Source organism: Chiloscyllium plagiosum, unplaced genomic scaffold, assembly GCF_037043375.1.
Source record: "Chiloscyllium plagiosum isolate Xiang-an unplaced genomic scaffold, Cpla_swu_hap1 HiC_scaffold_19, whole genome shotgun sequence".
Taxonomy (NCBI): domain Eukaryota; kingdom Metazoa; phylum Chordata; class Chondrichthyes; order Orectolobiformes; family Hemiscylliidae; genus Chiloscyllium; species Chiloscyllium plagiosum.
Genome location: NW_028270157.1, coordinates 5,061,432 through 5,087,187, shown reverse-complemented (window position 1 = coordinate 5,087,187; position 25,756 = coordinate 5,061,432). Strand labels below are relative to the sequence as shown.

Here is a 25,756-nt window from a genome sequence, read left to right as displayed (position 1 = left end):
CCCATCCTGCCCCCTGTAAAAACGCCATCCCATTCTCCCAATTCCTTCGTCTCCGCCGCATCTGCTCCCAGGAGGACCAGTTCAAAATACGTACAACACAGATGGCCTCCTTCTTCAAGGACCGCAATTTCCCCCCCGACGTGGTCGACGGTGCCCTCCACCGCATCTCCTCCACTTCCCGCTCCTCCGCCCTTGAGCCCCGCCCCTCCAACCGCCACCAGGACAGAACCCCACTGGTCCTCACCTACCACCCCACCAATCTCCATGTACAGCGCATCATCCGCCGTCACTTCCGCCACCTCCAAACAGACCCCAGCACCAAGGATATATTTCCCTCCCCTCCCCTATCAGCTTTCCGTAGAGACCACTCCCTCCGCGACTCCCTTGTCAGATCCACACCCCCCACCGACCCAACCACCACTCCCGGCACCTTCCCTTGCAACCGCAGGAGGTGCAACACTTGCGCCCACACCTCCCCCCTCACTTCTCTCCAAGGCCCCAGGGGAAACTTCCATATCCGCCACAGATTCACCTGCACCTCCACCCACATCATCTACTGCATCCGCTGCAGCCGGTGTGGCCTCCTCTATATTGGGGAGACAGGCCGCCTACTTGCGGAGCGATTCAGGGAGCACCTCTGGGCCACCCGGACGAACCAACCCAACCAACCTGTGGCACAGCATTTCAACTCCCCCTCCCACTCCACCGAGGATATGCAGGTCATTGGACTCATCCACCGCCAAACCACAACAACGCGACGGTCGGAGGAGGAGCGTCTTATCTTCCGACTGGGAACCCTCCAACCACAGGGGATGAACTTGGACTTCACCAGTTTCTTCATCCCCCCTCCCCCCACCTTGTCTCAGCCGGATCCTTCCAGCCCGGCACCGCCTTCCTGACCTGCAGTCTTCTTCTTGACCTCTCCGCCTCCACCCTACTCCGACCTATCACCCTCACCTTGACCTCTTTCCACCTATCACATTTCCAACTCCCCTCCTCCAAGTCCCTCCTCCCTACCTTTTATCTTCTCCTGCTGAACACTCTCTGCTCATTCCTGAAGAAGGGCCTGTGCCCGAAACGTCGAATCTCCTGTTCCCTGGATGCTGCCTGACCTGCTGTGCTGTTCCAGCAATAAAGTTTCAACTTTGATCTCCAGCATCTGCAGACCTTACTTTCTCCTCGATGAAGGTAGTTGGGTGACTTTCAGGAGAGGGAAAGGGAATAAGCAGACAGTGCAGTGAGACCCTGTGGCCTTTCCCCTCAATAATAAGTGTACTGCTTTGGATACTGTTTGGAGGGGTGACCTACCAGGGGAAACCCACCGCAGCCAGTTTTCTGGCACTGAGCCTGGCTCTGCGGCTCAGAAGGGAAGGGGAGAGAATAGGAGAGCGATAGTGATAGGAGATTCAATGGTGAGAGGAACAGATGGGAGATTGTGTGCCCGCGAGCGAGACTCCCAGATGGTGTGTTTCCTCCTAGATATCAGGGTCAGGGATATCTCTGGTCATGTTTACAGGATTCTTAAGGGGGAGGGAGAGCAGCCAGAAGTCGTGGTACACATCGGTACCAATGACATAGCTTGGAAAAGAGAGGAAGACCTGAAAAGTGAATACAGTATAGGGAGTTAGGTTGGAAGCTAAAAGGCAGGATGAACAGAGTAGTAATTTCAGAATTGCTACTGGTGCCACAGGCTAATGATGCTAGGAACAGAGGGTGAATGCAGCTGAACATGTGGCTGCAGAGCTGGTATAGGAGGGAGGGCTTCAGGTATGTGGATCATTGGGATACCTTCTGGGGAAGTAGGAACCCGTACAAGGAGGATGGGTTGCACCTGAACTGGAGGGTCACCAACCTGGGCAGGAGATTTACTAGAACTCTTCAAGAGGTTTTAAACGGGATTGGCAGGGGGATGGGAACCGGTGCTCCGGATCAGAGGAGGGGTAGATAGTGAACAGGCAGATACAGCGTGCAGAGAGTCTGTGAGGAGGGATAGCCACTTGATAAGGAAAAGGTGCAGTCAGTGGGATGGGTTGAAGTGTGTCTATTTTAATGCAAGAAATGTCAGGAATAAGGGTGATGAACTCAGCATGGATCAATACTTAGAACTGTGATGTTGTGGCCATTACAGAGACTTGGATATCACAGGGACAGGAATGGTTATTGGATAGGTAAAAACAAAGACTGCAGATGCTGGAAACCAGATTCTGGATCAGTGGTGCTGGAAGAGCACAGCAATTCAGGCAGTATCCGATGAGCAGCAAGCTGCCTGAATGGTTATTGGATAGTCCAAGCTTTAGATGTTTCAAAGGGAATGTGGGGAAGGTAAAAGAGATGGGGAGAGTGGTATTCCTAATCAGGGATAGTATCACAACTCCAGAAAGGGAGGTCGTCCAGGAGGGTCTGTCTACTGAGTCAGTATGGATGGAAGTCAGAAACCGGAAAGGAGCAGTCATTCTATTGGGAGTTTTCTGCAGGTCCTCCAATAGCAACAGAGATACGGAGGAGCAGATTGGGAGGCAGATTTTGGAAAGGTGCAGAAGTAACAGGATTGTTGTCATGAGTTACTTTAACTTCCCTAATATTGATTGGAACCTCCTTAGTTCAAATAGCTTGGATGGAGCAGATTTTGTCAGGTGTGTCCAGGAGGGATTCCTGACTCAATATTAGATAGGCCGACTAGAGGGGAGGTTAAACCATGCCAGGTGTCAGATCTCTCGGTGGGAGAGCATTTCGGTGATAGTGATCACAACTCCCCGACCTTTACTACTTTCATGGAGAGGGATAGGAGCAAACAGTGTGGGAAAGTATTTAATTGGGGGGTGGAGAGGGCATTGCCATGCTATTAGACAGGAACTGGGGCTCCTAAATTGGGAACAGATGTTCTCAGGAAAATGCACAACAGAAATGTGGAGGTTGTTTAAGGAGCACTTGCTGATAGTGCAGGATCGGTTTGTCCCACTGAGGCAAGGAGGGGATGGTAGGGTGAAGGAATCTTGGGTGACAAGGGATGTGGAACATCTAGTCAAGAGGAAGAAGGAAGCTAGCTTAAGGCTGAGGAAGCAAGGATCAGACAGGGCTCTAAAGGGGTACAACGTAGTCAGGAACTGAAGAATGGACTTAGGAGAGCTAGAAGGGGGCATGAAAAAGCTTTGGAGGGTAGGATTAAGGAAAACCCTAAGGCATTCTACACTTACGTGAGGAACAAGCGGATGGCCAGAGTGAGGGTAGGACCGATCAGGGATAGTGGAGGGAACTTGTCCGTGGAGTTGGAGGAAGTAGGGGAGGTCCTTAATGAATACTTTATTTCAGTATTTACTGCTGAGAGGGACCTTGTTGTTTGTGAGGACAGTGTGAAACAGACTGATATGCTCGAACAGGTTGATGTTAAGAAGGAGGACGTGCTGAAAATTTTGAAAACATAAGGATAGCTAAGTCCCCTGGGCCAGATGGAATATACCCAAGGTTACTACAGGACGCGAGGGAAGAAATTGCTGCACCTTTGGCGATAATCTTGTGTCCTCAATGTCCACTGGAGTAGTGCCAGATGGTTGGAAGGTGGCAAATGTTATTCCCCTGTTCAAGAAAGAGAATAGGGATAATCCTGGGAATTAATTTGTGAGGGGCAAATTGTTGGAGCGGATTCTGAGAGACAGGATTTATGATTACTTGGAAAACCGTGGTTTGATTAGAGATAGTCAGCATGGCTTTGTCAGGGGCAGGTCATGCCTCATAAGCCTTATTGAATTTTTTGAGGATGTGACAAAAGGCGTTGATGAAGGTAGAGCAGTGGATGTGGTGTACATGGATTTTAGAAAGGCATTTGATGGGGAGATTGCAATGGGTCATGGATCTCCGGGCTGCTCTGGACTCAGTGCTCACACAAGCGGAGAAGAGAGGGGTCTCCCTTGCATAGCAAAGGCTGTTTGAATATGGGGATAAGCCAGGTAGATAACTGGCTTAACTGGCTAGGAAGGAAAGTGCTGCACAGTCCATTGTGACTATCAGGAAGAGCGCGGGCAATGTCACTTGTGAACTGAGGAAGATCAGTGCCAGATTCCGGGAGTTCTGTACAGAGTTATACTGATCGGAGGGATGTGGGGATGGAAATGTGAGAATGGAATCCTTTTTTGGAAAACGTGGACTTCCCCAGTATAAACACGGATCAGGCCTCCCTTTTAAATGCACCTCTGACAGTACAGGAGGTGGAAGAGGCAGTAAGGCAGCTCCAAGGTGCTAAGGCACCCAGTCCAGATGGATTCCCAAGTAGACTTTACAAGAAGTTCATACACATGTTGGCTGAACCACTGCTGGAGATGTATAGTTACTCATATAGCCAGGAATGTCTTCTGCCCTCTCTTAGAGAGGCTAATATCTCTCTTATTTTAAAGAAAGGGAAAGACCCCAAGGATTGCACAGCGTATAGACCCATCTCGTTGTTGAATGTGGATTTTAAAATTCTATCAAAGAGGTTGGAGAAGGTGCTGCCCGTTATTATAAAAGAGGACCAGATGGGTTTTATCAAGGGTCGCAACCCTTCCAATAATATCAGGCGGGCGTTGAATAAAGTGCAAATATGTCAATGGAGAATGAGTCCTGGTTTGGTGGTCTACCTGGATGCAGAAAAGACTTTGGATTGGGTGGAATGGTTGTATCCCTTTGCTGTTCTAGATTGTTTTGGTCTGGGAGGGCCTTCACCAGGTGGCTGTCAGTGTTACATAAAGATCCTAAGGCGGCAGTTATTATGAATGTGGTTAAATTGAGCAATTTTGGTGTGGGGAGGGGCAGCTGAAAGGGATGTCCCTTGTCACTGCTACTGTTCACCTTGGTACTTGAACCACTGGCAGAGCTATCTGAAAAGACCCCAAAATAATGGCACCAAAGGTGGGATTTGGGGAACACAAACTCACTTTCTATGCCGACGATATCCTTTTGTTTTTAGCTAACCCTGAAAAATCTATACCACAGATAATACAAAAAATTAAAGTGTTCGGTAGCTTTTCGGGATACAAGATAAATTTTACAAAACAGGAAGTCATGTCCGTGAGGGGTTGGTGGAGGTACCGAAGGTGGAATGGAATTTCCCTTTAGGTGGTCATGGAAAGGTTTTCTTTAACTGGGAAGTTTTATTACCCCTCGCTTCCAGCAGCTGTACGGAGCTAACGTTGTGCAGCTGTTTGAGAGAATAAAGCAGGACTTGCAGTGATGGGAGGGACCGCCAATGTCTTGGCTAGGCCTTTTAGCCTTGATTAAAATGAATGTTCTCCCTCAGTTGTTATATCCTATGAGGATGCTCCCACTATTAATACTCAAACAGGTGCTGCGGAGATTGGTGGAGCAGCTTGGATAATTTATTTGGTGCCGTAGGCATCCCTTAATAAAATTTACCAAGTTGCAGGATATGGGGGGATGGGTGGGATGGGCGGGGGGTGGGAAAGGGGGGGGGGGAGGTCCAGGGGGGCGTTGGTGGGGATCTCCCTGATTTGAAGAAATATCAAATAGGCACCCTGTTGCCATATGTAGGCAAATGGAAGTTAGGGGGGATCTGGTGTCCCTCCTCTTGGGATTACTGAACCTTCCCTCTCTGGGTGAGCACGGGAAGAGGTTGTTTAATATCCTGACGTACTGTGTGAGGAAGAACATCCGAATGAACTGGATATCAGAAAAGCCTCCAGGTTTGCAGGGTGGCATAGACTAGTGATGGAACACGTCCCTCAGGATCACGCGACAAGTATGGTGCACCACGGAATGGAGCAATTCTATATGACATGGCGGCCCTTTCTAAATTATATAGTCATGGATCTGTTGGCGGTATTGATTAGGGCCTTTACATAGCCATGAGGGCTATATATGGTGGTCCAGGGACTGCAGTGGGGGCGGGGGTTGTGGGGGTGCTGAGGCCTAGTAAATACGGGTATAATTACTGTTGCTCCCATGGACGGGAGCGTTGGTGGAGGTGTGACGAGTGGAGTTATGTAATATAATATAAGACAATGTAGTGTAAGTTAATGTTGTTGAATTGTAATTTAATTTAGTATTATCTCATTTAATTTGAGTCTGTGCTAATTTGGTTTAAGTTAGGTAAATATGAATTGACTGTATCTTGGAGAATAGTAAGCAGTTTATTGTTAATGTTACTGTAAAAACATAATAGTACGATATCATTTCTACTTTTCTGTACTTTTGTACATTTATGATTTTGTTTTTTTTCTGATTTGTGTTTTTGTTAAATGAAAGGGAAATTTTTTTTCAATAAATATATACATAAAAAAGAATACTAGCCTCGTCAGCAATATCCATGTTCCACGATTGAATAATAAAAAATACATCTCTCATTAAAACAAAAGGCACTTGATAAGGTTCCCCATGGTAGGCTCATTCAGAACGTAAGGAGGCCTTGGAGACAGGGAAATTTGGCTGTCTGGATATAGAGTTGGCCCATAGAAGACAGAAGGTGGTGGTAGATGGAAAGTATTCAGCCTAGAGCTCAGTGACCAGTGGTGTTTCGCAGGGATCTGTTCCGTGACCTCTGTTCTTGGTGATTTTTATAAATGACTTGGATGAGGAAGTCAAAAGTGGGTTAATAACTTTGCCGATGACATGAAGGTTGTTGGAGTTGTGAATTGTGTGGAGAGCTTTTGTAGGTTGCAATGGGACATTGACAGGATGTAGAGTTGGGCTGAGAAACGGCAGATGGAGTTCAACCTGGAAAAGTGTGAATTTGAATGCAGACTACAGGATTAAAGGCAGGGTTCTTGACAGTGTGGAGGAACAGAGGGATCTTGGGGTCCATGTCCATACTTTGCTCAACCTTATCACCCAGGTTGATAGGGTTGTTAAGAAGGCGTATGGTGTGTTGGCTTTCATTAGCAGGGGGATTGAGTTTAAGAGTCACAAGGTTATGCTGCAGCTCTATAGAGTCCTGGTTAGACCACACATGGAATATTGTGTTCAGTTCTGGTCACCCCGTTACAGGAAGGATGTGGAAGCTTCAGAGAGGGTGCAGAGGAGATTTACCAGGATGCCGCCTGAACTGGAGGGCATGTCTTATGAAGAAAGGGTGAGGGAGCTAGGGCTTTTCTCATTGGAGTGAAGAAGGATGAGAGGTGATTTGATAGAGGTTTCAGGATGTTAAGAGGCGCAGATAGAGTGGATAGCCAGAGACCTTTTCCCATGACAGAAATGTCTATAACAAGGGGGCATAATTTTAAGGTTATTGGAGGAAGATTTAAGGGAGATATCAGAGGTAGGTTCTTTACACAGAGAGTGGTGGGTGCGTGGAATGCACTGCCAGCAGTGAGAGTAGAGTCAGATACATTAGGAACATTTAAGCGACTCTTGGATATGCACATGGAAAATAGTACAGTGAAGGGTATATAGTTTGATATTAGAGTAGGATAAAAGGTTGGAACAACTTCGAGATCCGAAGGACCTACACTGTGCTGTACTGTTCTATGTTCTGTATTGGAAGAACATAAGAACATTTGTGAATTTATGAATGAATCCCAAAATCCCGAGATCCCTTGCTGCATGAGGTTTCATCATCCATCTGAAAATTCCGACCTCAGGACGAAATTGTGGGATTTCTTTTCCTTTCAAGAAATGTTTGGCATTATTTATGAAAACAAATATTTAATCATGTTGGAATCTCGGCTGGACGAGAATTTATTGCCCATTCTGAACTGCTCTGGAGAAACTGCTTTCTTGAACCGCTGCAGTGTGTGTGCTGTGGGTAGACCCACAATGTCCTTCGGGAGGGAATTCCAGGATTCTGACCTAGCGACACTGAAGGAACAGCGATATATTTCCAAGTCAAGATGATGAGTGGCTCGGAGGGGAACTTGCAGGGGGTGGTGTTCCCATGTATCTGCTGCCCTTGTCCTTCTAGATGGAAGTGGTCTTGGATTTGGTATGTGCTACTGAAGGAAGCTTGGGGAGTTGCTATCACTGTAGCTGTTGCACAGCTCCCTTTCTCTTGAACAGTCTGTGATGCTGTAGATAGCAGCAAAGCTCTTCCTCCAAATAATGCCAAATGTCTAGAATTCTCAATAAAAGACAACTTGGTATTTGACCATTCAATAACGAGAGGTCATGCTTTCAAGGTGAGAGGTGGAAAGTTTAAGGGGGATACACGCGACAAGTACTTCACACAGAGGGTGGTGGGCATTTGGAACGCGTTGCCAGCAGAGGTGGTAGAGGCAGGCACGGTAGATTCATTTAAGATGCGTCCGGACAGATGCATGAGTAGGTGGGGAGCAGAGGGATACAGATGATTGGGAATTGACTGACAGGTTTAGACAATGGATTTGGATCAGCTCAGGCTTGGAGGGCCGAAGGACCTGGTTCTGGGCTGTAAATTTTCTTTGTTCTTTGTTCTTTAAAGCTGCTACATTTGTCTAAGTTGTATTATGGTGAGGGTGTATTGATGTGTAATGTGTTGTGTCTCGTAGGCAATTATGGAAACAGGGGGCCGAGTAAGAGCGGAATCATTCCCCGATCACACTTCATTGGTGATTGATCTCGCTGAGAAAGATGACTCAGGCTCGTACAAGATTGTGGTACAGAATGAAGCTGGGGAAGACAGTGCCCAGCTGAAAATAAAGGTGGTCGGTAAGTGAGGACAACAAATAGACAATCCCACTGCTGTTTCACTCCCTGTATCAAAGGATTATGAAGGGTTTAGATCGATTAAACCAAAAGAAATTGTTCCTTTTGGCTAAATGGTTGGTGACTGATTCAAGATGATTGTCAAAACAAAAACAGACAGGAGAAGACAAAACCTTGCCCAACAAAGGGTTCAGGTGATGGATGCAAACTCAGAAGCAACTTTGGAAGGAGTTGTGATAAACACTCAAAGAGAAAACTATTTTGGGGATATGGGGAAATTGGAGCTGACTGGCTTGCTTTTTGTAAGGCAAAAGTGAGTATTGCAGATGCTGGAAATCAGAGTCCAGATTAGAGTGGTGCTGGAAAAGCACAGCAAGTCAGGCAGCATCCGAGGAGCAGGAAAATCGACATTTCAGGCATTCCTGATGAAGGGCTTTTGCCCGAAACGTCAATTTTCCTGCTCCTTGGATGCTGCCTGACTTGCTGTGCTTTTCCAGCACCACTCTAATCTGGACTCTTGCTTTTTGTAAGATCCACCACAGACTGAATGAGCCAATCTCTCCGTGTTGTACCATTCTGGGATACTGTGATTGGTGCTCTTCCTTCAGGAAGTGGACTTTTTCAGTTTGGGACAAAGAATAAGCAGAGGCAGCAGTACATGTGAAAGTGCTGCAAGAGCAGAGAGACTTGTGGGTGCATGGAAGGAGCCTGGTAATGATAACTGGACAAGTTATGAAAACAATTTGGAAAAGCAATATGCAGGGTCTATGGCTATTTTAACAGAGGTGTATAGTGTAGCACTGAGTCAGGGAAATTGTGGTGAAACTTCATGTATCACAGGTCAGAGTCTCAGTTGGAGACTCTAATTCTAGATCTCAGGCTTTAGGGAGGAAGGTCAAAGCCTTGGAGAAGGCACAGTCAAGATTTATGAGAATGGTTCTTTAATCATGAATGAGATGTGGGTGTCACTGGCTGGGCTGGTATTTATGGTCTGTCTTTAATTGACCTTGAGAAGGTGGTGAGCTGCCATCTTGAACCACCACACTCTGTTTGGTGTAACAAACACCCTCAATGCCCTTAGGGAGGGAATTCCAGGATTTTGACCCAGTGGCAGTGAAGGAATGGCGATGTATTTCCAAGTCAGGATGGTGACTGGCTGAGAGGGGAACTTGGAAAGGGTGGAGTTCCCATGTATCTGCTGCCCTTGTCCTTCCAGATGGAAGTGGTCTTGGGTTTGGAAGGTGCTGTCTGAGGATCTTTGGTGAATTTCTGTGGTGCGTCTTGTAGATATTACACACTGTTGCTACTGAGCATCGGTGGTGGAGGGAGTGGATGCTTGTAGATGTGGTGCCAATCAGCGGCTGCTTTGTCCTGGATGTTGTCAAGCTTCTTGAGTGTTGTTGGAGCTGCCCCCATCCAGGCAAGTGGGGAGTATTCCATCACACTCAAGCTACTATGTCCACAATCCTCCATTCCCTCCACCACGGACGCTCAGTAGCAACAGTGTGTACTACCTACAGGATGCACCGCTGATACTCCCCAAGGCTCCTTCAACAATACATTCCAAATCTCTGACCTTGAGCACTTTAGGAGGACACAGGCAGCAGAGGTAGAGAGGACACCACAGCCTCCACGCGACTCACCATTGACTTGCAAGTATATCACCATTCTTTCTCTGCCGCTAGGTTAAAATCGCTCGGCAGTCCCTCCCTAATGTCATTGTGGGTCTACTAACACCACAAGGACAGCAATGGTTCTAGAAGGCAGCTCATCATCACCATCTGAGGGCAATTATGGATTTCAAATGCTGGCCCAGCCAACGATGCCCACATTCCATGAGCAAATGCAATAAGTAACATAAACACAATGGAACTGTACCTCCGTGGGGCTATTGACATTCTCCAGGGGCAATTAGGAAGGGGCCACTCAACACCAGATTACCCAGACCCTGTTAATTAGATTTTTTAAAAGTTTATTCTGATGCTAATGCAATTGAAAGGTAAACTGGCAACATCCCAAGCAAATATTCCATTCCACCATTCCCAACCCCACTCCCTAGTCTCATTACCATCCCCCACTCCCCAGCCTCATTCCTATCCCCCACTCCTCAGCCTCATTCCCCAGCCTCAATTTCCCCACCCCACCCGCCTCGACTCCCCGGTCTCACTCCATTCCCAACATTCCCGGCCTCACTCCATTCCCCCACTCCCCGATACCACTGTGATCTTCATCTGATGGACACTGTATGAGTGATCATAGAATCGCTACAGCATGGAAGGAGACCATTTGGCCCATCAAGTCCACACCAACCCTCAGAACATCCTATCCGATCCCTGTAATTCCGCATTTCCCATGGTAATCCACCTACCTTACACATCCCGGAACAGTATGGGCAGCTTAGCATGGCCAATCCACCCTAACCTGCGCATCTTTGGACTGTGGGAGGAAACCGGAGCACCCTGAGGAAACCCACGCAGCCAAGGGGAGAATGTGCAAACTCAACACAGAGTCGTCCAGGGCTGGAATTGAACCGGGTCCCTGGCACTGTGAGGCAGCAGTGCTAACTACTGAGCCACTGTCCCACCTTGATGGAATTGGTATCTTACGATAGTGCTCAAAACCTCCTGATATCTCCTAATACCCCATGATATGCTACGATGCCTCTTGTTCTCAGATTGCATGTCATTGGCCCATTTGGATGGAAGAGTTGGACTCTCTCCCAATGTTTCCTGGAACAACACTCTATGACTCTAACAACATTCCTGCTATCCTGGAATTCACCAACCTGCTCCACAAAATGGACAGAATATGGGCAGTGGGGTTAAGGTGTAGGTGCCAGGACTGAGTCTCTGAGGAGCAGCTGGAAAATCCGGGACTTGTTCATTGTGTGATGTCCGAGCGGGTAACTGGTGCGGGTTGGGTTGGGGTGCGGGTTTGGGTGGTTCTCCAGTTGGAAACAAAGGGAGCGGAAACTGAAGACTATCTTGCGTTGGGGGTTCAGGGAAATGTTTTATTAGAAAGGAGCTACTGAGACAGGGTGCTGAGTTATTGATTCTGGCAATGGGAATGAGAGTTGCTGTGTATCACACTGTGTTCTTTCTACAACGTGGAGCTTGTGCTGAGTGGTAGCTGAGTTCCAATCACTTCCACGAGATTCTGCCCACTGTACCCAGTATGTGTGACCATTCAGTAGCTGGAGTCTATTCCAGGCAGAGAACAGAACTATCCTTGCAGAATGTAAACTGGACATTGTTGGAAATGCCACTAACATTGAACATTTTATGCTTTTTGCTAAAGATATTCCTGATGCCCCTGCACCACCGATAGTTACAGAAGTTGGAGGTGACTGGTGTACAATGACGTGGAATCCTCCTGACTATGATGGAAGCTCCCCGATTTTAGGTAACTCAAGGGTCTGAGACACCCCGGGAAGGTTGGAATCAAATGTCAAGGACTGAAAGTGGAAACCCCTGCTTGTATCTAACACCTTTCAAGACTTCAGGATGTCCCAAAGGGTTTTACAGTCAATGAAATTCATAATAAAGTGCATTCGATGTTTTAATGTCAGAAACATAGCTGGTGACTTTCACGTGGCCATCTCCCGTGAACACCGTTGTGATAGTGACAATATGTTTAGCTCTGGAAATTGGCAGCTTTAAGGAGATTTTTAATTGGTTGTAAAATGTATGGTGATGTCCTGAGGTGGTAGAAGGTGTTATAATTCTATGTTCTTCCTTTTCCAAGAATGAGTTCTTGGATGAGCAACTTTACATCTGAGGTTAGACTGAAGAAGTTGGGACTGTTCTCCTTAGAGAGAGGAAGGCTGAGAGGAGATCTGATTGAGGTTTTGAAATCCATGAGAGCGCTGGAGATGGTAGATAGGGAGAAGCTGTACCCACTCGTAAAAGCTACCAGAACGAGCGGGGCATGGGTTTAAAGTGATGGGTGAACAAAGCAAGGGTATTTGGAGAAGAATTCTTTTCTCACCCAGCGAGTAGGTAGGGTCTGGAATGCACAGCCTGGAAACGTGGTGGGAGCAGAATCAATCGAGGCACTCAGGAGGGAAAATGGATGGTTATTGGGATAGTAATGGTGTGCCGGGGTTTGGGAAATATAGACTGGAGCTTGGCATGAGGGAATGATGCTCTTTGAAGAGCCAGTACAGGCACAATGGGCCAAATTGCCTCCTTCTATATCATAGCAATTCTATGATTCTTTCATCTCACTGAAGACCTTTTTTTGTCTCTTTGTTCAAGAAATTTGCAGACATTGCACTGTTGAATGGTGGTGGGGTCAGGGTGATGTGACTGCGGTGAGGTTCTGTTCATATATTGAGGGGTGAGTGGCTATGTAGACACTGAGTCGCTGCTCTGTCTTGTATTTAGGGTACATCATTGAGAGGAAGAAGAAGCAAAGCTCTCGATGGATGAGACTCAACTTTGACATTTGTAAAGAAATGACCTTTGAACCCAAGAACATGATTGAAGGGATTCCTTATGAAGTGCGAGTGTTTGCTGTCAACACCATTGGAATGTCCAAACCCAGTGAGCCGTCAAAAGCATTTATCCCTCTTGGTAAGATTTCATAAAGTGTGGGGCTCTGGCCTTATTTCTGTCCATCATGTTGGTTCATATAATCACTCTCCGCTTGCCCCCTGAGAAGGTAATAAAGAGCTTTCTCCATGAAACCCTACAGTGTCAGGACTCCTAAGACAGTGGTACCTAAGGATGTTCAGGATATTTCCTCTGGGACAGTAAGGAATGGTGATAAATACCCAAGTCAGGAAAGCATGTGACTGGCAGAGAAACCCGCATGGAGTGGTGCTCCTTTTTGCCATAGGGGAGGTGATGGCACACTGAACTGTTTCCCCGGCAATGTTCTGGGGACCTGGGTTCAAATCCTGCCACGACAGATGATGGAATTTGAATTCAGTAACAATTGGGAATTAAGAGTCTAACAATGACCATGAACCTGTTGCCAATTGTCAGGAAAAACCCCGTCTGGCTCACTAAAGTTATTTAGGGAAGGAAATTGCCATCCTTACCTGCTCTGGCCTATATGTGACTCCAGTCCCACAGCAATGTGGTTGACTCTTAACTGCCCTCTGGGCAATTAGGGATGGACAATAAATGCTGTCCTCACCAGTGACGCCCTCACCCTGTGAATGAATACAAAATACCCATCTTCCCTTGTCCCTTCAGGTGTTAGCTTTGATCTGGCACTGGGGGATTTTTACTTTGACCTCCAGTGACCTCCATTTTGTCTAGACTCCTTTGTGTGGTACCCCTTGGGTTATTGAACATTTACTCTCACTACCTCTACAGCTGTTGTGTAGAGGTAGTCCCTTCAGGTGGCCAATGCCAATAAGTTAGTGAAGTGGACAGGCTTTAGGGAGTCAGGAGGTAGCTTATTCTCTGTAGTATTCCTATTCCCTGACTTGGCCTTGTAGTCACTGTCTTTTTTCGGTGACTCCAGTTCAGTTTCTGGTCAATGATAATCCCAGGACATTTGTAATGGGGGGATTTAGTGATGGTAATGCCATTGAATGTCAAGTGGAAATGGTTAGGTTCTCTCTTGTTACAGACGGACATTGCCGGGCACTTATGTGGCATGATTCTTGTCATGCCACTTGTTAGCTCCAAACCAGGTTTTGTCCAGGTCTTGCTATGTTTGGCCATGGACTCCTTCAGTACCTGAACGGTGCTGAACATTGAGAGAAGGTCATTGATGAAGCAGCTGAAGATGGTTGGGCCAAGGACACTACCCAGAGGAACGCCTGCAGAGATGTCCTGAAGTTGAGATGACTGACCTCCACCAACCACAGCCATCTTCCTTTGTGTTAGGCCTGATTCTAACCAGCAGACAGTTCTGCCCTGATTTCTATCCATTCCTGTTTTACTAGGGCTCCTTGATGCCACACTCTGTCGAATGCAGCCTTAATGTCAAGGGCTGTCACTCTCCCCTCCCCTCTAGAATTCAGCTCTTTTGTCCATGTAAAGACTAAGGCTGTAAGTCAGGAGTTGAGTCGCCTTGGTGGAACCCAAAATGGGTGTCGCTGAGCAGGTGCTGCCCATTAGCACTGTTGATTACATCACTTTACTGATGATTGAGAGTAGACTGATGGGGTGTTAATTGGTTGGGTTGTATTTGTCCTGCTTTTTTGTGTACAGGGGCAAACCTGAGCAAGTTTTCATAAGGTCTATTTTTTGAGAGATTAGCAGTTGTTGATGAAGCAACTGAAGATTCTTGGGCTAGAAACTTCCTAAGATACGTTTGTGGTGATCTACCAAGGCTACAATGATTAACCTTCAACAATCTCAACCATCTTCCTTTGTGTTAGCTTTGATCTGGCACTGGGGGATTTTTACTTTGACCTCCAGTGACCTCCATTTTGTCTAGACTCCTTTGTGTGGTACCCCTTGGGTTATTGAACATTTACTCTCACTACCTCTACAGCTGTTGTGTTCATGTCTCGGTTAATGCTGCAAAGTGTGTTGGAGTCAGAGGGCTCTGGCAAAAAGCCCAACTAATGATTGAAGGGCAGGCAGCTGGTAAATAGGAGTTCTTGATGGCATTTTCATTAAATCCTTGCATCATGTGATAGATTTGGAGGCAGTGAGCAGGGTGGTAACTGACTGAGTTACATTTGCCTTGTTCTTTATGGATAGGCATTACCTGGGTAATCTCCCATATCAGATAGATTCCATGGATATACATCATGTTCCAAGTTCTTTGACATGGACCAGCTGTGGTGTGCAACACTGTTGGTTTCCCAATGTAAATTTTGAAGCAAGAGTTATCACTTGGTTTATATTGACACCATTTGCAAAGTGGCCACTCTCCACATTTTTCTGTGTGGTCAAACACAGAGCCTTACTGTTTGTTTTGTTCTCTCCAGCCCCAACCAGTGAACCCACACTCCTCGCATGTGATGGTGTGACAGACACCAGTGTATCTCTGAAATGGAGGCCCCCAGAGCGTATTGGAGCAGCAGGACTGGATGGCTATCGTATTGAGTACTGCATCGAAGGAAGTAAGTCCATAGAACATAGAACATTAATGATGTGCCGACCTGTGAAAATAATCTGATGCCCATCTAACCTACACGTTCCATTATTATCCATATGCATGTCCAATGACCATTTAAATGTCCTTAACGTCGGCGAGTCTACTACTGTTGCAGGCAGGCCGTTCCACGCCCACTACTACTCTCTGAGTGAAGAAACTACCCCTGATATCTGCCCTAAATCTATCACCCCTCAATTTAAAGCTATGTCCCCTCATGATAGCCTTCACCATCCAAGGAAAAAGGCTCTCACTGTCCACCCTATCTAACCCTCTGATTATCTTATACATCTCAATTAAGTCACGTCTCAACCTTCTTCTCTCCAACGAAAACAGTCTCAGTGCCCTCAGCCTTTCCTTGTAAGACCTTCCCTCCATACCAGGCAACATCCTAGTAAATTCTGGATTAGTGGTGCTGGAAGAGCACAACAGTTCAGGCAGCATTCAAAGAGCAGCAAAATCGACGTTTCGGGCAAAAGCCCTGATTCCTGATGAAGGGCTTTTGCCCGAAACGTCGATTTTGCTGCTCCTTGGATGCTGTCTGAACTGCTGTGCTCTTCAAGCACCACTAATCCAGAATCTGGTTTCCAGCATCTGCAGTCATTGTTTTTACCTAACATCCTAGTAAACCCATCCCATTTTTCCCTCAACCCACAGGGAACTTCAGCAATAGCTAACGTATGTAAAAACATCTGGGCAAAAACAGGATAAAGTCCGCCTCCTTGATATTCTAGCACTCTGATAGTCACATGATTCAATAATGATATGGCCAATAACAGTGATCTCGTTTTGTATCAATGTGTCTGCGTGTGAGTCAGACATGAGGCAAGGAACCTTCCAGTGCCTTGGGAACTATTGTCCAATTTCCCCTAATTCTCCAAAACTCCACCAATCAGTAATCCATTACTGCCTTACTGGATCATATCATCTGAGGGTTTTGAGTAACTTTTTCTTTGTAGCCTGACTTGAATTCCTTTAAGACATCATACATTTAGGTTAAATGGAATTTTAGGACTTTGACTATGGGCAACAATACCCATCGAAATACTCATTGGCCAAAAGAGAAAATGCTGGAAAATCTCAGCAGGTCTGGCAGCATCTGTAAGGAGAGAAAAGAGCTGACGTTTCGAGTCTAACTGACTCTTTGTCAAAGCTGACAAATACTCATTGGAATTTAGGAGAATGGGAGGACACCTTATTGAAACACACAAGATTCCCTCAGAGATAGAGGGATATGGGCCAAGTGCTGGCAAATGGAACTAGGTTAGGTTAGGATATCTGGTCGGCATGGACAAGTTGGGCTGAAGGGTTTATTTCCATGCTGTACATCTCTATGACTCTATTATTCTAAGTGACTATAAGCTCAGTCTGTGCAAGGTGTACTGTTTAACCTTTTGAGCCCTGTAATCATTCTGGTGAATCTGCACGGCACTCCCTTTAAAGGAGTGCCATGCAGATCCTTCCTGAGAGCTACTGTACATTTTATTTGATCACAGTTTTGATTCTGCCTGTACAGAGATGTACAGCAGGGAATCAGGCCCTTCAGTCTAACTCAGCCAGCCGACCAGATATCCTAAATTAATCTAGTCCCATATCCCTCTAAATCCTTCCTATTCATATACCTATCCAAATGCCTTTTAAACGTTGTAATTGTACCAGCCTCCACCACATCCTCTGGCAGCTCATTCCATACATGTACCACCCTCTGAGTGAAAACGTTGCCCCTTAGGTCTCTTTTATATCTTTCTCCTCTCACTCTAAACCAATGCCCTCTAATTCTGGACTCCCCCACTACAAGGAAAATACCTTGTCTATTTACCCTAACCATGCCCCTCATAATTTTGTAAAACCCTATAAAGTCATCCCTCGGCCTTCGACGCTCCAGGGAAAATGGCCCCAGCCTGTTCAGCCTCTCCCTATAGTTCAAATCCTCCAAGCCTGGCAACATCCTTGTTAATCATTTCTGAACCCTTTTAAGTTTCACGACATCCTTCCGATAGGAAGGAGACCAGAATTGCAAACAATATTCCAAAAGTGGCCTAACCAATGTCCTGTACAGCCACAACATGACCTCCCAACTCCTACACTCAAAACACTGACCAATAAAGGAAAGCATACCAAATGCCTTCTTCACTATCCTATCTACCTGTGACTCCACTTTCAGGGAGCTATGAACCTGCACTCCAAGGTCTCTTTGTTCAGCAACACATGAAACAGAGTTATTTCTCTTTCTCGTTTTTGTTTTAATCCAGCTAATGAATGGATCGTGGCAAACCCTGAGCTGACCGATAAAACCAAGTACACCATTAATGGCCTGCCGACCGGAGAGAAGATCTTTGTGAGGGTAAAGGCGGTGAACGTGGCTGGTGAAAGCCCTCCGATCTGTCTGACCACAGCCATCCTGGTCAAGGAGGTGGTTGGTGAGTAGCCCTTTCTGTCTGAGAAGTGTTGGCCTCTAGCAAGACTGGAGGCAAGCCGAGGGTAACTGTGCCCCTCTCTGTGGCCCGCAGTAACAAGGAGATTGTATGATGAAATGTTCAGCCCTCTGGCTGGAGACGCTCGGAGATGCAGTCCCACTTTATTGTGGTGTTGCTGCTGGCTGCTGAGGAGATGAGTATTTAGGCTCTCAGTATACACAGGAGAGGCTCCTCATATCTGAGGCTACATTAAACTGTGGATGTCACCATGTAGGCTTCTATAATTTTCTGTGTGTGTATACATGTGCACCCGTGTTCCTCTGTGTGTGGCATCTCAGTCCGAAATAGAGTCATACAGCATAGAAACAGATCCTTCAGTCCAACCAGTCCATGCTGAACATAATCCCAAACTAAACTTGTCCCACCTGCCTGCTCCTGGCCCATATCCCTCTAAACCTTTCCTTTTAATGTACGTATGCAAATGTCTATAAATGTTGTAACTGTACGTGCATTCACCACTTTCTCAGGAAGTTCACTCCACACGTGAACCACCGTCTGTGTAAAACATTTGCATTTCATGGTGTTTTTAAATATCTCTCCTTTCATCTTAAAGAACATGCCCCCTTGTCTAAACGACCTACACTGTATCCTTGGTCAGTGACTCCCTGCTTCTGGACTCCCAGGTCATTGTGGACATCCTTCCCCCGTTCAGTCTGTCTAATCTTGTTAGAATTTTACATATTTCTATCAGATCCTCCTCATTCTGCCAAATGTATACATTTCACATGTTTCCCACATTTGCCTCCATTTGTATGTGTTTATGTGTCTCTGTGTTTGTGTCTATCTGTGTGTGTGTGAGTGAAAGAAAGGGCACACAAATGTGAAAGTGCACCTGAGTGCAAGTGTGCACAAATGTGAGAGTGCACATGTGTGCACCAGTGCTAGTAAAAAGGAGAGAGTGTTTGTACATGAGAGGGAAGGAGAGTGTGGACAGTGAAGAGGGCTACCTCAGATTACAACAGGATCTGGACCAGATGGGCCAATGGGCTAAGAAGTGGCAGATGGATTTAATTCAGATAAATGCGAGGTGCTGCATTTTGGGAAAGCAAATCTTAGCAGGACTTATACACTTAATGGTAAGGTCCTCGGGAGTGTTGCTGAACAAAGAGACCTTGGAGTGCAGGTTCACAGCTCCAAGAAAGTGGAGTCTCAGGTAGATAGGATAGTGAAGAAGGCATTTGGTATGCTTTCCTTTATTGGTCAGAGTATTGAGTACAGGAGTTGGGAGGTCATGTTGCGGCTGTACAGGACATTGGTTAGGCCACTGTTGGAATATTGCATGCAATTCTGGTCTCCTTCCTATCGGAAAGATGTTGTAAAACTTGAAAGGGTTCAGAAAAGATTTACAAGGATGTTGCCAGGGTTGGAGGATTTGAGCTACAGGGAGAAGCTGAACAGGCTGGGACTGTTTTCCCTGGAGCGTCGGAGGCTGAGGTGTGACCTTATAGAGGTTTTACAAAATTATGAGGGGCATGGATAGGATAAATAGACAAAGTCTTTTCCCTGGGATTGGGGAGTCCAGAACCAGAGGGCATAGGTTTAGGGTGAGAGAAGAAAGATATAAAAGAGACCTAAGGGGCAACTTTTTCACGCAGAGGGTGGAATGAGCTGCCAGAGGATATGGTGGAGGCTGGTACAATTGCAACATTTAAGAGGCATTTGGATGGATATATGAATAGGAAGGGTTTGGAGGGATATGGGCCGGTTGCTGGCAAGTGGGACTAGATTGGGTTGGGATATCTGGTCAGCGTGGATAGGTTGGACCTAAAGGTCTGTTTCCATATTGTACATCTCTATGACTCTAAAAGGTCCCCTCACATACAGATGATGCTATAACTTATTCATCATTCTGTTCTCTGTTGGTCATCTCTTTCAGAACCTCCGAAGATTCGCCTTCCTCGGCAGCTGAAGCAGACATACATCCGCCGAGTCGGTGAGCCCCTGAATCTCCTGATCCCCTTCCAGGTACGGGCTGCCTTCCAGGGACAAGGATTTTTCAAAAGTTGCTCGTTGCTAGGATGTGGTGTTCTTGGCTGGGGAGCGTTTATTACACAACAAGAAATGTTCTTTTTAAAATGTGCACATGAATGATCACGCTGTAATATTAAAGCACCATGCAGTACAACAATCCCTTCCTACATTTGTTGTGAACACATGAGGACGGGGAATTGGCTCCACTCCTTTTTCAACCCCTTCCCCTTTAGGTTAATCACAACAAATACCTTTTTTGAACCTTACTATCAAATTTCAATTAAAATGTAATTAGCATGGCCAAAACATAAAAGGCATATTACCAGGTTTTCTTGAATGAAAGATGAATTTTATTCCCAAAAAAACCTGAGAAGAGGGTGACATCAAACAAACACACACACACTCACACACAAACCCATGCACACACCCGCACACAGGGAAGAAACCCACACGCACAAACAAACTCATTCACCCACACATCCACACACACAGACGCACACACATCCACACGCATACGCACACGCAGACGCTCTCTCTCTCACACACACAGACACACACAGTCACATACACAAACACAGATACTCTCTCACACACCCACACTCACACTCACACAGACACACTCACACACACATACCCACACCACACACAAACACACACATACACTCTCTCATACACAGACACTCTCTCACACACACATGCACAAGTAATACTTTTAATAAGAAGTGGAAGGGATATATCTGGTACAGACAGAAAGGTCAAAGTAATTGCAGTTTGAAGTTTCTAGGATTCTTGAATTGTGTGGCCATGAAAAGATCAGCCATGATCTTATTGAACGGCAGAGTGGCTCGAAGGGCCAGACTCCTGCTCCTAGTTCTTATTTTTTTATGTGAGAATGAAACCTGAGAGCAGTTGGTCAGCTGTTGTCTTGTTTCCTCAGCACTGGTGCAGTTTACAGATATCCTTTAAGTTTCTGTGAATCGTTGTTTTAAGGTACTGGGCTCTGGTTCCTGAGTTTCAGACAGGCAGGGAGAGAGATGCGTGCTGTGTCATTGCCAAAAGAAGTTCATTTTCATTTATTTCTTTGCCTTGCTGCCCGAAAGATGTACAGTTCATTTGTAGATTCTGGTGTCTGGCATCATTGTTTCTTTCTAAGCTGGATGATCTGCAGGTAAATTTAATCCAAATTTGTGACTTCTAGATCAGAGCTGATATTTCATAATTTTGGCTCCACCTGGTCCGATGATCATAGCAGCCATTTTAGGTCAATATTTGTCCTTTGTGAAATGTTACTTTAGTTCATGAATGTCTTAGGTATGAAAATTAGATGACGTTTAGTAGACCATGTTTACCATTAACATAATACAGCAACATGAAAGCTGAGGGATCATTGTATTTGGACCAAAATCTTTCATTCAACCAAGATCAATAGTAGTCACGATGTGGAGGTACCAATGTTGGACTGGGGTAGACAAAGTCAGAAGTCACAAGACACCAGGCTATAGATGTTGGTTTGCTCGCTGAGCTGGAAGGTTCATTTTCAGACGTTTCGTCACCATACTAGGTAACGTCTTCAGTGAACCTCTGGATGAAGCACTGCTGATGACTCCTGTTTTCTCTTTATATGTTTGGGTTCCTTTGGGTTGGTGATGTCATTTACTGTGGTGATGTCATTTCCTATGCTGATGTAATTTCCTGTTCTTTTTCTCAGGGGGGTGGTAAATGGGATCCAAGTCAATGTGTTTGTTGATAGAGTTTGGTTGGAATGCCATGTTTCTAGGAATTCTTATGCGTGTCTCGTTCTCAAAACTCACTAACACCAGGTTATAGTCCAACAGGTTTATTTGAAATCACAAGCTTTCACTCTGAAAGCTTGTGATTTCAAATAAACCTGTTGGACTGTAACCTGGTGTAGTGTGACTTCTGACAAGCTCAATAGAAACTGATGATCTCGTTATTGCTGCTTTTGGGAACTTGCTTTGAGAAAGTTGGAGAGCATGTTTACTGCATTGTAACACTTGAATAATACTTCATTGGCTGTGAAGAACATTGGGACGGCCTAAGGTTGAGAAAGGTATTATACAAATACAAGATGTTTCTTTTTGTGGAATGCCTTCCAACAGTCACAACTTCCATCCACTGCTACAAAACAGTTGTTGAATTGAAGCAGGTTCAGGCACTGATTTATACAATTAACCTCTGTCACCAGGGTAAACCCAGGCCAAAGGTCATCTGGACAAAGGATGGTGCTCCTTTGGATTTAAGTACAATCAACGTTCGTAACACGGAATCAGACACCGTGCTGTTCATCCGTAAAGCGGAGCGGATAAACTCAGGCCACTATGAGCTAACAGTCCAAGTGGAAAAGATTGTGGACAAGGCCACAATAATCATTCAGGTTGTTGGTATGTGAATTAAAACTACAACACTTCACAGTTACATACTCCTGGGACTTAGCTGATCAGTGGAAAAGCTTTGGGTGAGAGAGACCTAGTTTGGTGTTGAGCTGTCTTAATGTTGTCCTTGAGGAGAAAGTGAGGTCTGCAGATGCTGGAGATCAAAGTTGAAACTTTATTGCTGGAACAGCACAGCAGGTCAGGCAGCATCCAGGGAACAGGAGATTCGACGTTTCGGGCACAGGCCCTTCTTCCTGAAGAAGGGCCTGTGCCCGAAACGTCGAATCTCCTGTTCCCTGGATGCTGCCTGACCTGCTGTGCTGTTCCAGCAATAAAGTTTCAACCTTAATGTTGTCCTTCACTGTCCTGAGGAGAAAGTGAGGTCTGCAGATGCTGGAGATCAAAGTTGAAACTTTATTGCTGGAACAGCACAGCAGGTCAGGCAGCATCCAGGGAACAGGAGATTCGACGTTTCGGGCACAGGCCCTTCTTCAGGTTCCTGAAGAAGGGCCTGTGCCCGAAACGTCGAATCTCCTGTTCCCTGGATGCTGCCTGACCTGCTGTGCTGTTCCAGCAATAAAGTTTCAACTTCACTGTCCTGAAACCCATGACCTAGTTTACGTGAACCTCCTTCACCCCGGACTTCAATACATCTCGGAGTAATCTGTGGAAATCTCAACCACAGAGGACTGCAGAGACCAAGTTACTGAATATATTTAAGAAAGAGATAGATACATTTTTAAATTAAAATCTTTGGATTTTAAAGGCATTGAAGGGTATGGGTCAAAATTAGGAACGTGACATTGAGATAGAGGATTCGTCGTGACCATATTGAATGATGGAGCAGGCTCTAATGGCCGAATGGACTACTCCTGCTCAAGTTGCAACCTAACCCTCCCTCCCCACCTCCTCACCTCCAAGTCACAAGGTCCAAGGCTCACATCCTTCTCCAAAGATTCCTGTCAATTGGCAATCTGAGTTTGGAATGTAAGTTCTGGAGTGGCATGGGTTGTGAGAGCCCACAAATCACGCCCCCCAACTGAAGAGAACTTGCTCCCCAGTTTCCATCACTCCCCCCATTCGTATAGAATCCACTTTCACCTCTGACAGGCTTGGTAATCGGGATGTGAATTCTTCCGAATGAACAATGTCTCTAAGACATTTTATTGCTGAGGCCACACTGTTGACATGAACTTGGTGGACAAATTTGTAAAGGTTTATTTTCCTCCTTTGAAACTGAAGACATTAGCATTTTTTTAGCAGAGTGAATCTTCAGGAAGGTACCTCCTGTTTCTCAGAGTTAAGAGAACGACAGCAAGGATCCAAACCCTCTGGGTTTGTGTTTAGAAATAGATGTCATGGGGAGTGGGTCAGAGGGAGGGTTTGGGGATATAGGCAGAATCGTGAATCCTTGCTATCCCTGATTGGCTGCATGACTAGCATGGACTGACTGCAGAAAATTCCATGAGTCTCTAATCTCCTGTCAGAAGGAGAAGCATTCTCAAAATGTGATTGTCCATTTTGGAAGAAAGTGGACTCAGTTTGATTGGTCACCCAATTCATGATCTAAACTGGGAGCAGAGTGCATGTGTTGCTGGGTTCGTGACTGAGAGGGTAGACTGTGGTCCAGAGGATTGAGTTCAAACCCCATCACAGCAACTAGGGAATTTAAATGTGGTTAAATAAATCTGGAATGAATGACCTTGTATCAGTAATAATGACTATGAACTTTCCGGATTTTTATAAAACTCCACCCCCCCACCCCCACCCCCCCCATCAGGATCACTGTGTTCTTTCAGGAAGGAACTTTATTTTATGTATTCATTCACACTGTGAGGACATTACTGGTTGGACCAGTATTTATTGCCCATCCCTTTTTGCCCAGAGGGCAGTTAAGAGTCTGGAGTCATGTGTAGGCCAGACCAGGTAAGGATGACAGTTTCCTTCCCTAAATCCCCTAGATGGGATTTCCTTGACAATTAATTCATGCTCATTGTTAGATTCTTAATTCCAGATTTTTATTGAACTCAAATTTCACCATCTGCTGTGGCAGGATTCAAACCCAGGTCCCCAGAATGTTAGCTGGCTCTCTCGATGAGCTGTCCAGTGATAATGCTCTGGGCCACTGCCTCCTCATAAATGGATGCCCTTACCTGGTCTGACCTTCACATGACTCCAAGCGCACAGCAATTGGCTGACTATTACCTGTCTCTGAAAAGGCCTGGAAGGACATTCAGTTGTATTTGAGTAGATCGCTCCCCATCACCTCCTCAAGGGTAATAAATGCTCTTGGTGCCTAATTACTGTGAATAAACAATAAAAATATAGTGAGAACTCAGCTTAGATGGTGAGAGGCAATGGTGGGAGTAGGCTATGTCTTAAAGAGCCAGTGCAACAAACTGGAATAAATCTCAAGATCCTCTGGGACATCTGATGCCAACAGTGAATTGTATTTTGGTTGCTGTAGTGATTGTTAAGGATACAAAGGGGGAAATTGTGGCAAATGATCAATGAGGAATTGCTGAGAAACGAGAAATAAGGTTAATTTGGTGACTCTTTCCGCAGAGAAACCCGGTCCACCAATGATAGTGAAGATAGTCGATGTTTGGGACACTAATGTGGCGTTAGAGTGGACACCACCAAAGGATGATGGGAATGCCAATATTACAGGTTATACCATTCAAAAAGCTGATAAGAAGACCATGGTGAGTATAAAATAATAAGTATCTTGCTCTCTCTCTCACTCTCTCCACTCTCTTGATGTTCTCCTTTATTATTCTGACCCTCTCCCACCCTCTCTCTCTTTCCCTTTCATACTCTGACACACATTTTCCCCACACTCTCATTCTCACAATCTTTTCTCTCTCCAGTTCTTTTGCTCTCTCATAATGTCTGTCTCACTCTCTCTCTCACACACACGCTCTCATTCTCTCACACTACCACCCTCATACTCTCTCTCTCCCTCATGCTCACTATCTTCACCTCTCTCCCTTGTATTTTCTCCCTCATTACCTCCCTCACACACCCTCTTTCTTTCTCTCTCTCTCTCTCTCTCTATCTGTCAATAACAAGGAGAATAATTGCAGACTTAAGAAGGGTATCAAGCAATTTGAAGATGTGGGTAGAGGCAGAAAAAATTTAACTCTGATAATTGTGATGAGACATATAGAGTCATAGAGTCATAGAGATGTACAGCATGGAAACAGACCCTTCAGTCCAACCCGTCCATGCCGACCAGATATCCCA

General features: G+C 45.7%; 1 protein-coding gene across 13 annotated transcripts in view; it reads left to right on the top strand.

Moving 5' to 3' along the window:
* mybpc1 (myosin binding protein C1) overlaps positions 1-25,756 on the top strand; it is a 159,772-nt gene that overhangs the window by 114,118 nt on the left and 19,898 nt on the right. For all 13 annotated transcript variants that reach the window (XM_043708742.2, XM_043708741.2, XM_043708740.2 and 10 more), the window contains 8 exons: positions 8,448-8,607; positions 11,902-12,006; positions 12,990-13,178; positions 15,503-15,637; positions 17,922-18,089; positions 20,023-20,111; positions 22,324-22,519; positions 25,076-25,215. In XM_043708742.2, coding sequence (XP_043564677.2) covers positions 8,448-8,607; positions 11,902-12,006; positions 12,990-13,178; positions 15,503-15,637; positions 17,922-18,089; positions 20,023-20,111; positions 22,324-22,519; positions 25,076-25,215 — 1,182 coding nt within the window. The remainder of the gene's footprint in view (positions 1-8,447; positions 8,608-11,901; positions 12,007-12,989; positions 13,179-15,502; positions 15,638-17,921; positions 18,090-20,022; positions 20,112-22,323; positions 22,520-25,075; positions 25,216-25,756) is intronic.